The sequence below is a fragment of the Muntiacus reevesi genome, chromosome 4, assembly GCF_963930625.1.
Source record: "Muntiacus reevesi chromosome 4, mMunRee1.1, whole genome shotgun sequence".
Classification (NCBI taxonomy): Eukaryota; Metazoa; Chordata; class Mammalia; order Artiodactyla; family Cervidae; genus Muntiacus; species Muntiacus reevesi.
Genome location: NC_089252.1, coordinates 166,076,346 through 166,091,330, shown reverse-complemented (window position 1 = coordinate 166,091,330; position 14,985 = coordinate 166,076,346). Strand labels below are relative to the sequence as shown.

General features: G+C 40.7%; 1 protein-coding gene across 1 annotated transcript in view; it reads right to left on the bottom strand.

Annotated features, from left to right (window-relative positions):
• The window catches only part of TAFA2 (TAFA chemokine like family member 2), a 522,785-nt gene that overhangs the window by 150,997 nt on the left and 356,803 nt on the right, over positions 1-14,985 (bottom strand). The window contains exon 2 of the mRNA XM_065932190.1: positions 7,303-7,409. Within this exon, the coding sequence (XP_065788262.1) occupies positions 7,303-7,408 (106 nt within the window). The 5' untranslated portion in view covers position 7,409. The remainder of the gene's footprint in view (positions 1-7,302; positions 7,410-14,985) is intronic.

Genomic DNA, 14,985 nt, shown 5'->3' with positions numbered 1-14,985 from the left:
TTCTTTCTTTTTTTTTTTTTTTATCGAGAGAAAACAGTGTTTGACAATCTATTCCTACAGATACATGATTTATACTTAGAATTCATAACTAATTATATTTCAGTTTTGAACCTCAAAACATTAACTAGATATTGACAAAGATGAATATAAGAAACTTTATTTTTTTACCCTACCCTCTCAATATCTCTTTAGTCTCATATTCGAGGTATCTTTTTCATCAGTTCAGTTCAGTTGCTCAGTCGTGCCTGACTCTTTGCGACCCCATGAATCGCAGCACATCAGGCCTCCCTGTCCATCACCAACTCCCGGAGTCCACCCTAACCCATGTCCATTGAGTTGGTGATACACATCTCATCCTCTGTCGTCCCCTTCTCCTCCTGCCCTCAATCTTTCCCAGCATCAGGGTCTTTTCCAATGAGTCAGCTCTTCACATCAGGTGGCCTAAGTATTGGAGTTTCAGTTTCAGCATCAGTACTTCCAAGGAACACTCAGAACTGATCTCCTTTAGGATGGACTGGTTGGATCTCCTTGCAGTCCAAGGGACTCTCAAGAGTCTTCTCCAACACCACAGTTCAAAAGCATCAATTCTTCAGCGCTCAGTTTTCTTTATACTCCAACTCTCACACCCATACATGACCACTGGAAAAACCATAGCCTTGACTAGACAGACCTTTGTTGGCAAAGTAACAGAGACAGATTTCTTATTAAATATCTCACAATAAAAAATGAAAATAAGCAAACAGGCCTCCTTTGCCCTAAACCTAACCTATGATGAAAGCCATGTGGTCTGTGGGAGATAGAGCCCTCACTCTTAAAGAGCCCACACAAATTCCACATGTTCTGGCACCCAGTGCAGAAGTAGTAATTTGACAGAAGCCGGAGCTAGACCTAGCAGAGTTGCCTGGAGAGGCAGGGACTGGCTGCAATTCACCCTGGGGACATAGATATTAACAGTAGCCATGTATGGGAACTTTCTACCACAAGGACACTGCTGCTGGCAGCTGCCACCATGGGATCCTCCCTCTGGCTCATTAATGCCAAGACCTGGCCCCATCCAATAGCTTGTAGACATCAGTGCTGGAAGTTCAGTTCAGTCGCTCAGTCACATCCAACTCTGAGACTCCATGGACTGCAGCACACCAGGCTTCCCTGTCCATCACCAACTCCCAGTACTTGCTCAAACACATGTTCATCGAGTCAGTGATGCCATCCAACCATTTAATCCCCTGTTGTTCCAGTGCTGGAAACCTCAGGCTAAACAACTAACTGGTTGGGAACACAGCCCCACCCATCAGCAAACAGATTGCCTAAAAACTTCCTGAGTTCACAGCCACCTCTAGACTCCTGAGTCCACAGTACCAGAAGGCCAAGACCCAGCTCCACCACCAGTAGGCCAGCACCAGCTCCTCCCACCAGGAACCCTGCACAAGCCTCAAGACCAACCTAATCCATGATGGGGCAGACAGCAGGTGTAAGAAAATCACAATTCTTCAGCCTGAGGACCTAGTCCACCACAGCAGGCCAGACCCTACTCTGGGACCAGTGGGGACCCAGCTCTGCAACTAGCAGGCCAACACAAGCTTCAGGACCCCATGGACCACACATGCAACTGTGTCAAGAACCAGACTCCTGTCCACCAATGATCTGACACCAGCTCTGGGATCCCTGGACCCTGAAGCCAGGCTCTAGGACTGATCTCACTACCTGCCAGTAGTCTGGCACTAACTCCAGGATTCGGATTCATTCACCAGTAGTGGGTATGACAGTCCCAGAGTCTTCCGGACTCTGACTCCAACCACTAGTGAGCTAACATTAGCCTCAGGGCATCCTGGGGTTCTGCAATCAGCTGCCTCCTGATCAGGCCCCACTAGCAAGGCAGGGTCTGATAATCATCTGGGCCAGGAGCCAACAAAACCCACCAGACTGCCTACATAGTCAATCTGCCACAACAGAAGGACATAGGCAGCCCTCTTAGGGGGAATCTCAAGAGCATACAGCTTAGATGACAAGAGAGGAGTGTGCTGCTGGGTGTTTTGATTTTTTTTTTTTATGCAACTAGAATGAATAATTCTAAAATTTGTATTGAAACACAAAAGACCCTGAATAGCCAAAGGAATCTTGAATAAGAATAACAGAACTAGAGGTGTCACACTTCCTGATTTAAGACTATGCCACAAAGCTATAGCCATCAAATTAGGATGGTACTGGCACAAAAACAGACATGTATCAATGGAACAGAATAAAGAGCCCAGAAATAAACCCATGCACCTTATGGTCACTAATCTATGACAAAAGAGGCGAGCGTATGTCACGAAGAAAAAATAATCTCTTCAATAAGCGGTGGGAAAACTGGACGGCTACAAGTAAAGGAACAGAATTAGAACTTTTTCTCACACCATACATAAAAATAAACTCAAAATGGATCAAAGACTAAATGTAAGATCTGAAACTGTAAAACTCCTAGAAGGAAACATAGACAGAATACTCTTTGACATAAATCATAGCAATATATTTCCAAATCTCTCTTAAAGAGCAATGGACACAAAATAAAAAATAAACAAATGGGACCTAATTAAACCTAAAGCTTTTGCACAGCGATGGAAGCCATCAGCAGAACTGAAGACAACCTACTACATGGGCAAAATCATTTGCAAGTGATATGATAGATAAGGGGTTAATATTCAAAATATATAAACAGCTCATACAACTTAAAAAAATACAATTTGATCAAAAAATGGGCATAAGTGAATAGACATTTTTCTGAAGGAAAATGGCCACACACAGATGGCCAAGTGGCATAAGAAAAGATGAACCTCACTAATCATCATGGATATGCAAACTGAAATCACAGTGAGATATCACCTCACACCTGTCAAAATGGCTATCATAAAAATGATCACAAATAATAAATGTTCCCAAGGATGTGGAGAAAAAACAACCTTTGTACACTGTTGGTAGGAAGGGGAATGTAAACTGGTGTGCACTATGGAAAACAGGATGGAATCTCCCCCCAAAATGGAAAAATAGATCTATCATATGATGTAGCCATTCCACTCCAGGGTATTTTACCAATGTAGCCAGAGAAAACTATAATTTGAAAGGATACATGCTCTTGAATGTTCATTGCAGCACCGTTTACAACGGGCAAGATATGAAAGCAACATAAATATCCACAGAGAGATGAATGTATAAAGATGATGTGGTATGTATGCACAATGGAATACTACAGAGCCATAAAAACGGATGAAATTGTGCCATTTGCAACAACACGGGTAGACCTGGAGGGTGTTGTGCATAGTGAAATATGTCAGAGAGAAAGACAAACATTGTACATTATTAAAATAACAAATGAATATGGTAAAACAGAAACAATCTCTTAGATATAGAGAACAAATTAGTGATCAGTAGTGGGGATAGGAAAAGAGGAGGGTAAAAATAAGGGTTGGGAATTAAGAGACACAAACTATTATGTATAAAATAAGCCATAAGGATATAGTGTACAGCACAGGGAATGTAGCTAACATTTTATAATAACATTAAATGGAATATAATTCATAAAAATTTGGAATCGCTGGGTTATATACCAGAAACTAATCTAGTATTATAAATCAACTACACCTCAATAAAAAAGAAATAATTGAAAAACTTTCTCAGTACTACTTTGAAAACCCTTTTGACAGAATCTGGCAAGACTGAAGGCATGCAATACCCCATGACCTAGAATTCTGCTCATTGAAATGTGCCCTTGAGATACTCTTGCACATGTGCAACAGGAAAGAAACACAAAAATATTCATATAAACTTAGTTCACAACGACAGGAAGAACACAAAATATTCATGTATGGACCGTAACCACCAGGTTCCTCTATCCAAGGGGATTATCCCAGCAAGAACACTGGAGTGGGCTGCCATGCCCTTCTCCAGGGGATCTTCCCAACCCAGGGATTGAACTCAGGTCTCTTGTATTACAGGCAGATGCTTTACCAGCTGAGCCACTAGGGAAGTCCAAGAATATTGGAGTGGGTAGCCTATCCCTTTTCCAGGGGAATTTCCTGACCCAGGAGTAAAACTGGGGTCTCCTGTATTGCAGGAGGATTCTTTACCAGCTGAGCTATCTGGGAAGCCCAACAAAATACAGAGCAACATTAAATAAGAGTAATAATATTAACCACAGGTACTTACCATTAAATATAATGAATGTCACAAATATACTGTTGGGCAAAGTAGCAAATTACAGAAAAACAGTATAATATTATTATATAAATCAATAACAGAATTCAGCAGCATGTCATTTGGATATACACAAATACATGGTAAAATCATAAATAAAAGCAAAGGAATTATAAACACAGAATTAAGAATAGGAATTAGGAGGCAAAGAAATGAAATGAGAGTGGAAGACACATGTTCAAGAGAATTAGAAATGTTACATGTCTCAATTGGGTGGTGAGCACACTTGTGTTCTTTTAAGAATATGCCCTAAATATTATGTACATTAATCAAAATACTACATATGTGTCAAATAATATGTAAATCATACTTATTAGATGCAAAATAGTTAAAACAAAAGGAACCTTTGCATGGAAAATATAAAAGGAAGAAAGAAAGTAAAAGGGGAAAGAGGAAGAGAAATTTTTCCTAAATTCTTCCTTCAAAATAATCTTTGTAGCGTGGAAATGGATCAGCAAAACAATCCAAAAGTCATTTCTATATTGTACTGGGTTTGGCACTTTGAGTAGGTTCTCTGAGTCGATGTAAAATCTCATATGTTCAAGAAATATTCTTTTTTTTTTTGGCAAAAAGTAAGAAAAGATCTTTGTTTTGAGGTTAGCACAGAACATAGCACAACTTAAAAGTTCTTAAAAGCAGCTCTAAAAACTGTATGCAGTATCCACTATGGAGCAGTCCTTACAATTGATTCTCTTAGAGACCCCACCACTTGGCTTTGGAGATGAGAAAACATCCTTATTAGGAACCTTTGTTTTGCTGGACTGACCCTCACAATTACTATGAATCGCTCCCATTTCTCTCAATTCTATTTTTATAGACTGGGAAGGTACACTGGGATGACCATCCACGGGGACCATATGGATGATGTGTCTTCTCTAAGGAAGTTCAAACCAGGGGGCCTGGCCCCAGCAGTTTGCCCCTTTTTAAAAGGTGAGTGTTAAAGGCTGCAGTTATAACTAGACATGGAACAAAGGACTGGTTCAAAATTGGAAAAGGAGTACATCAAGGTTGTATACTGTCACCCTGCTTATTTAACTTACATGCAGAGTACATCATGCAAAGTACCAGGCTGGATGAAGCACAAGATGGAATCAAGATTGCAGGAAGAAAATATCAATAACCTCAGAGATGCAGATGAAAACACCCTTATGGCAGAAAGTGAAGAGGAACTAAAGAGCCTCTTGATGAAGGTGAAAGAGGAACATGAAAGAGCTGGCTTAAAACTCAACATTCAAAACCTAAGATCATGGCATCTGGTCCAATCACTTCATGGCAAATAGATGGGGAAACAATGGAAGCAGTGACAGACTTTATTTTCTTGGGCTCCGAAATCACTGCAGATGGTAACTGCAACCATGAAGTTAAAAGATGCTTGTTCCTTGGAAGAAAAACTATGACCAAATTATACAGCATATTAAAAAGCAGAGACATTACTTGGCCAAAAAAGGTCCATATAGTCAAAGCTATGGTTTTTTCAGTAGTCATGTATGAATGTGACAGTTGGACCATAAAGAATGCTGAGCACCAAAGAATCGATACTTTTGAACTATAGTGCTAGAGAAGACTCTTGGGAGTCCCTTGGACTGCAAGATCAAACCAGTCCATCCTAAAGGAAATTAATCCTGAATATTCATTGGAAGGACTGATGCTGAAGCTGAAGCTCCAATACATTGGCCACCTGATGGGAAGAGCTGACTCATTAGAAAAGACCTTGATACTGGGAAGGATTAAAGGTGGGAGAAGGGGACGACAGAGGACAAGATGGTTGAATGGCATCACCAACTCAATGGACATGAGTTTGAGCAACCTCAAGGAGATGGTGAAGGACAGAGAAGCCTGGCATGCTGCAGTCCATGGGGTCTCAGAGTTGGACAGGACTGATGAACAACAACAATTTAAGGCTACATTATTCTTCAGTTTGGCTCACTGTAGCCAATTTGGAGGCATGTTAATAACATCCTCCTTAACATCTATTATACCAGTAATACTTATTTTAAAAATTTAAAACTTTATTTGTGGATCTGTGTGCTATACTAAGGAAAAGAAGAAAACATGCACAGTGGGGCAAAAACAGGATTGTGAAATATGAATAAGTTTTTTATAAAATTCATATTTTGAAAGATGACATTTGTTTGTTTTAAACACAGGGGGGAAAGATTTATAAGTGTTTATAAGTGTTCACACCACATCTTTCCCCTCCCTGGCATACTTCTTCCATGTAATGCTAATTAAATGCACATGTGTAACTATTTTAAGTGTTACAAAATTCAAGGCAGTCTTAACTCTAATCAAAAATAAGAAAGTAAGTTGCTAATCTGTGGACGTTACAGAGGAAAAATAACTAGATTGTAAAATCATATTCCACAGAAAAATCTAAATTGACTTTTCAGGTTATGAATACTTAATTATGGTAGGAACAGTCCAGAAATAGCCCATTTTAATTCATTTGGGAAAAGGTATTTATTCACTATGCTGAGTCTCATGCTCAGGAAAGAGAATAGAAAGAGGCATAATTTTGAGCTATCAAGCTTAACACACATATATAAAACACATATCCTCCCTCCCCGTTTCATGTCAGGATTAAGCCCACTTAATATCACACTAATGGTAAAACCCAAATAGTGGCCAAAGATATACTCTGGCATGAAGAAATAAGACCTACAAAAAGTACTGAAAGGAAATTCCCATGTATACATATTATTAAGATAAGTATCATTAAAGATGCTTTCATTATTGGATAATTACACGTTGAAACTCATCTTTGTTGCCTGTCAACTCAACATTTTAACATCTTAAAAATGGAAATGGTAAGAAGAAAGCAGAGTCACGATTCTGTACTCTTTGAATATTATGTGCAGAAGTGACAGTAATCTCAGAAACATTTTAATACTCATTCATTCCCTTTCAAAACCATATTAGGAATAAGTCTCTCTGCATCTTCACTTGAAAAGAATTGTAATGGGCAGACCCATATTTAGCAAAAATAACTCACCAGTAAAGGCAGAACACAATAGTCTGTATTAAAGAGAGTTTCCTTCCATAGGCAGCAAGGAAGAAATGAGAAGCGCTTACCTTTATGATGGTTTGCACTGGATACAACTTTCCCCCACAAGGTTACAATAAATATTATTATTAGCAGTTTTCCTTTTGTTGCTTTCTGTAAGTATCTCTTACTCATCCTGCAAAAAATAATAATAATAATAAAAATCTTAAGTATGTGAACCCACTGTTTTTCCACTATAATCATGGCACATTTACAGCTTCCTATGACACCTTAACACATAAATTTGCATTTATTATATTAAAATACTGTTCACTGTACATAAATTATGAACAGAAAAAAAATTAAAGGTTTCCAAACAAAGTACCTTGATACAATGCAAGGGATAAGAGAGGCCCTACCTCTACCAACCTTGTTTCACTTAATGACAGCTGCAACCAACTAGAAAACATTACTATTTTTCTCTCCATATAAATATAGATTCAACTTATTCAAAAAATTCAAGGCACAGCTGTTTGAATGATCTTTAAGTAAGTGATTTGTTTTACTTTTAAAAAATCCTTCTTCAAAACCAAGTCAAATGGTCAGGGTAAACAGTTTAGATAAGATGTATTTGATGAATTCCTGCATAGAATAAAGTCACTTCAAATCTATTATTTCTAATGTGCTTTTTAAAAGTCACTTTACTGTACAACATCACCACTGCTGAAACACAGATGTCTTAATATTGTTGGAATCTACCATGCTGTACTTTATGAGAAGAAAAATGAAATAGCAGAATGAAAAATAGCAAGTTAACATTTTCAAGTTGAGACTACAGAACAGGAAAACAAAGCAATGTTATAATAAAATAATAGCTGCCCATAACAAAAGTTAACACCTATTTTCTGTAGCACCAAATACAACATTATTTCAACTGTTCTTCAGGACAAATTGGGGATGTTGGTATGTCTATCCCCATTTTGTAGATGATGAAGGACAGAAGTTACATTAAATTTGTGTTTAATGGTAGAGTAAAAATTCAAACACCAAATTGCCTTTATCTAACATCTTTACATTCACTATTATATTGCTAAGGGGTAAGCAAAACATAAAATATAATCCATTCACCTTTTATTTATGAGGGAGATAAAACATCCGTCCATCACTCTGAACCTCCTCAGATTCGATCCTGAATGGATTGAACCCTATTCTTGTCTGACCTGCATTCTTGTCTTAGTTCCAGAGCAAGTTTGTGAGGTCGCTTCCTCACCTAGCCTGATTCCTCCTCCTGAGTTCTCCAAGTTATCTTTTTGCTCACACCTTCACTTCCAAAATATTCTGTCTCCAAAAGTATGACTCAGTGGTAGCAATGATGACTGTATAATTTTGAAGAGGAGTCACTCATACCAATAAATGGATTAAAAATAAATAGATATTTTATGTATATTTAATACAGATACACAGTTACACTACTCGGCCTGGAGAGATTGTTCACACTGATTCAGAAGTTGAGGGGGCAGCACTACGACTAAGAACACAGACTCCAGACTTACTCCCGAGTCAGACTGTTTGGATTGAGTCCAGGCTCTCTTGGCTTCTAATTGAGTCATCTTGCGTGAGTTTCTGGATCCCCTGCCTCGACTTTTTCTTCTGTCATATGCACTATGCATGTGAAAAGCCTGCTCCCATGGCTGGCATGTATAAGGGCTCAATGACTATGAGCCTGAAAAGTGTTCAGTCACTTGGATGTTTTGTTGTTCCTGGAGTATATGAGAGGCCCATCCATTCATGAGATGATTGAGGGGAATTTCAATGGGTCCAACAGCTGCAAGTCCTCCATGGACCTTGGTCTTGTGACATGTTTAGATAATGAACAAAGGAATAAGTGTTGACCTTCGGATTAGATGGCTTGGTTTAAAATCTGGCTTCTCGCCTACTGTCTATATGACTTTGGATAAATTCCTTAACTAAGTATTTTCACAACCAAAATAAGAATAATAATATCTATCTCATAGTTGTTGGTACAAAAACTAAAGGAGTTAGTTCATGGAAAGAATTTACCACTACGCATACCAGATAATTAACGCTTAATAGGTGTTAACCATTACCACGGTGTTAGACCGGCATTTTCCAAATCTGTGTGTTCTGCGAGGCATCACTTTCACAGAACGTTGATACAGTATTAGTGAAAAACAAAGCAGGCAGGTAGATTTACAAAGCTCTGGGTGCGGCCAGATTTTTTGAAACAAGAGGCATATCTGAGTGCATAGCATTATCTAGAAACCTTTCTTCACAGTGTAATACAGTATGCTAATGTCCTCAGGAAGTATCTTAGAGAAACAATCTGGTGTCGGGGTATTTAATTCCCATTTAATATCTTCCATTCTATTACGTTTGTGGTTTTTTGGGCACTCTTACTCTTAGCTTTGTTATAAGATTCTACTTTTCTCACATTTTTGCCTCCACTCTGCCTCCTCTCCTAAATCCAATCCCTGCAACCACATTGCACTGCATATCCTATAAGAGAATGAACAGTTTAGCAAACTTCATCTGACAAGAAGAGCTGCTTAGCATAATTCTTGATAATAGCTTTCCTGTAACAAATGGCCTCTGCTACAAGGTCAATGACCCATTGTATTTTCCCTATCATTGTCCACTGACCACATGGGATGACAGAACTGACAACTGGTCAAACTGATAACTAGACATATGGAAACAGAAACACCCACAAAGTCACCAGGCTGTCAAACTGAAAAAGGAAGGAGAAAGCAGGTCAACATTTGGAAGTCTGTAAAGACCCCTGCCTTTCCTCCCATGCCACCCCTACCCCTATCCAGTCAATGATCACGTTCTGTCAATTCTGCTTTCTGAATCTCTTACTTATGCACACATCCCTGCTGCAATACTGCAGTCCAGACCACCAAAATTTCTCATGGGCAACACACAGCCTCCTAGCTGGACTTCCTGCTGCCAATATTGCCGTCCTTTGGAACCGAAGGCTGGGTCTGTGTCTGCTTTTCTCGTGACCCTGTTTGTCGTATTTAGTACTTAGGAGGTGCCTGATAAACACTGCTGACTGGGTGAAATGCATTCTCTATGTGTGCTGTGCTTCATCACTCAGTCGTGTCCGACTCTTTACGACCCCATGGACTGTAGCCCACCAGGCTCCTCTCTCCATGGGATTCTCCAGGCAAGAATACTGGAATGGATTGCCATGCCCTCCTGCAGGGGATCTTTCCAACCCAGACATCAAACCCAAGTCTTCCGCGTTGCAGGCACATTCTCTACCATCTGAGCCACCAAGGAAATCCGTATAGCACTCCCTATACTCTAACCAAACATGTAACTATGATCGTGGGACCTCCTTCATATGATTAAAACCTTCACACAATTCTCTTCTATGTTCAAGAAAAAAAAAATACTTGTACTGGTATCAGAGTTAAAAACAACTTTACTCTTTCTGTTTCCAATCTTACATCATTCTTCCCCATCTCTCTCTCCACATGCACTCATAGTCAATATTTTAACTCTACAAAATTTCCTCCACATCTTCCAGCTAAACCTCCATGTCCCCTGAAACATGTCACCCACCCCCACTACTCTTCAAACTGCTAACTTCTATTCATTGGTCAGGGTGCAGCTTAGAATTCCTGCTATAGGATTTGGTCAAGATCATGTTAACAGCCCTACTTTATATATACCGGGCACATGTCACACTGTAATGTAATTTTCTATTTACTTATCCCCATCCCTCAGTCATACAAGATTTCTAGAGATAGGAACTGTGAACCACAAGTTTGAAAATACCTAAAGCCTGAGAGTCTCTTGAACTGCAAGGAGATCAAATCAGTCAATCCTAAAGGAAATCAAGCCTGAATATTCATTGGAAGGACAGATGCTGAAGCTCCAATACTTTGGCCACCTGATGCAAACAGCCAACTCATTAGAAAAGACCCTGATGCTGGGAAAGACTGAGGGCAGGAGGATAAGTGGGTGACAGAGGACGAGATAGTTAGACAGTATCACCAACTCAATGGATATGAATCTGACCAAACTCTGGGACATAATCAAGGACAGAGAAGGCTGGCGCACTGCAGTCCACGGGGTCACAGAGAGTCAGAAATGACTTGGTAACTGAGCAATAAAAAAGAGCCTGGCCCAAGGTTCAGCTTGATAACTAAAAGAGGATCTGTTGAACGCGGGTCACATCATGTTGTAGAGCCAAATATATCGTGCCATTGCCTGTTGGTCCTTTCATGGACTGGAATCTGGTGGTCCGGAATCGACGATAAGAAAGTAAGAGAGAGCGCTTGTTGGTCCTTGAATGGGCCGGAACCTGGTGTTTCCGAGAGTAAGAGAGAGAACGAGGCTGATAGCCCCTGGTTTACGCGGAAAGCCAATAGAGCCCTGTTCTTGGGGCTCGCGCTGCTGCACGCAGGCACCAGGCGCCCTCTCGAGTGGGTGAAGGCGCCGGTGCGCCTTCTGGAGAGGGGCTTAGAAGCCCGGGCAAGAAAGTGAGCTCAGCGGGCCTCCGCGCTCCAAGGAATTAGCCAGAAATAGAGAGAAAGAGAGAAGGAATAGAAAGAAAGAAGGAAAGAAAGACACGGGGACCAAAGCTCCGATGGAGCAAAGGTGTTTTAATCAACAGGGCGTGGGCATATATACTGTCTTACAAGGTGGTTATTCTCAGCAAAGATAAAGATTAAAATTCCAGACTTACAAAACATAAGATGATCCCTATCAAAGAGACAGAGTTGCAAACAATCATCTTTTACCATTTGGCTCATAAAAAGGAAGACGGTACTTATCACTGTAATGAGAAATGCCTGGATTCCTCAGCCCCGGGAAAGGCGTGCCTCTCCTCTTAATTCTTGAATATTCAGGAATCAATAAGGGCGAGAGGGTTCCTGACAGATCCAAAACAACACACAGGAAGCCTCTTGTTAAATGCTTCCTGACAGTTGCCAACATGAGCAGGAAGCAAGTGTGTGTCAGTATTTTAAGATGAAACAAGGAAAAGACCCACAGAAAGAAGAAAGTGAGATACGGGTAGGAGAGGGGAAGATAAGAGAAAGAGAAGGGAGGAATCCAGTCTGGAATGTGATCTATTCTGATTTTAAAATAACAACCAAGCTTGAGCAAACTGAAATGTATGCTGATGACAGATGTTCCACAAAGGGGTAACACCCAAGAAAACCCTAAAGAAAAAAGGCTGGAGGGTCTGCTTCTTCTTGACCTTGTACAAGAGCAGAGAAGGTGGGGGCACTCACTTCTCATTCAAGGTGCTGAACACCAGGTCTCGGTCTAAAAACTTCCCCCACAGTCAAGGGCTGAATGCACTTCCAGAACTGTCACACTTATCTGTTGTGTTGTTGTTTTCTTTTTTTTTTAAAGCAACATTTAAGTGAACTTTATAACCACAAAAGCTGAGGGAAGAAGAAACGGGAAACTGAAGGATAAATTCACAGAGAGGATGAAAGCTTGAAATTGCTCCCCAAGCAGCAGCTGCTGGCAAGACAGGGGAAACAGGATAATTGAGAAATGCTAACCTTGGCGGTGAAGGATGCTGAAGTGAAAAGCTGTCAAAGGAGAGAACTGACAATTAAATCTCCAGACTGTCTTTTGCTCTTCTCATCTGTACTATGTTTCAGTTATATGCATTCAGATGCAGATGTCTGAATGGTGTTAGAAACTTCTGCAGCCCCACTGATGTTAAAAGTGTATTTTAGTTATGAATAAGCAAGAAACGATTATGCTGCTAGAAAATCACTTCAACATAAAAACAGAAGGCAGGTTTAACTGATATAAAGAAGATGGAAGGGCAAAAAAGGTGGGAAAGACTTGTAAACAAGGAGATAAAAAACTGGAGCCCACAGCCCAATCACCTGGCCTCTCCCAGAACTTAAGGCACTTCTTATTTGTGGAAGGAAAGGTCATGTGTATGTGTGCGTTTCAGCATGCTTGGTCATTCCGCCGTGTCTGACTCTTTGCGACCCCATGGATTGTAACCAGCCAGGCTCCTCTGTCCAGGGGATTTCCCAGGCAAGAATACGGGAATGGGTTATCATTTCCTTCTTCAAGGCATCTTCCCAACCCAGTGATAGAAACTGAGTCTTCTGTGTCTACTGCATTGCAGGTAGATTCTTTTACCCCACTGAGCCATTAGGGAAACCTTAATAATGCTCATATAAGGCAATGTATATTGGGTTGGCCACAAAGTTCACTCGAGTTTTCCTGTGTTACAAAAACCCAAAGGAACTTTTTGGCCAGCTCAGTACAAAAATTTTTTATAGGACATTTTTTCTACACTGATCTAATATACATACCAACCTTGTGTCAACAAATTACGATGGTATGAACTTTAACAGCCAAATCTAGTACAGGAATTTAACCTTGAGATAGAATTCTCCAACTGGTAAGTTCCTTCTCTCCTGATAGGGACCAGGATGGTACTTATAAAATGAAAATCAAGTAATACCACACCCCACTCTTTGCTGAAAACCCTAGAACTTACCTGCATATTGAAATAAGAGTAAAAATCTAAATTTCTCACTGGAGAGAACGTTCAACATCATCTCCCTGCTTGACTTTTCTGATCTCAATTCAATTCACATCCATGTTCCCCTCCTTCCTTACACCTCAGACACACAGGCCCTGCCTCTGCCCCTTTGTCAGAGGAGGTAATCAAGAGGACGTGACTGCTGGTTGATACTCAAGCTCTACCCAGGCAGTCGGAGGGTCCTTCCCTGTCCTGGGAATGTATATTCTGCCCACCGTGCCCACAGGGAGAGCTACTCCAAGGATGTACCTTGAGAGGTGATGTGTTGCTAAGACCATCCAGACTGAAAACATGACTGAACCCTAGTAAAGCCTCTTAAGATTTGCTGGGCAGCTGTGGAGATCAACTCATCCAGCACCCAAGACTAGCCTCTTATGTAAGTTCCCTTGCTTGTTAAATGTGCCACTTACCAATCTGTAGTGTTTTCTCCCTTGGAAACTCCAAGGCTGCAAACCAATCCCCTTACGGCCAAACTCATTCTAGAACTCAAATTAAACGTTAGCTCTGCCTTGAAAGCTCTCCCTCTAGTCTTTGCATGGTCAGTTTCAGTTCATGATCACCTCCACAGAGAGCACCTCCTGAGCATCTTACCCTTCAGAGTCCAGAGATACACACCCCTCTCTCTCTTGTTCCTAATATCCTATCATATAGATCTTCCTCGTCTTAAAATGGGGCTACATCCAGATTAATTCAGTGTACATTGAAAATGCATTTGAAACACTTAACCTACAAAACATCAGAGCTCAGACCAGCCTACCTTGAGCATGCTCAGAATACTTACATTAGCCTTTGTATGCATGCTAAGTCGCTTGTGTCCGACTCTTCATGACCCTATAGGCCGTAACCCACCAGACTCCTCTGTCCATGGGATTCTCTAGGCAAGAATACTAGAGTGGGTTACCATGCCCTCCTCCAGGGGATTTTCCTGACCCAGGAATCGAAACTGAGTTTCTTAAGTCCCCTGCATTGTCAGGCAGGTTCTTTATCACTAGCACCACCTGGGAAGCCCAACATTAGCCTACAGTTGGGCAAACATAAAGCCTATTTTGGAGAAGGAAATGGCAACCCACTCCAGTATTCTTGCCTGGAGAATCCCAGGGACAGAGAGGCCTGGCAGGCTACAGTCCATGGGGTCACAAGATTTGGACATGACTTAGTGACTAAACCACCAAAGCCTATTTTGCAATGAAGTGTTGAATATCTCATAAATTTG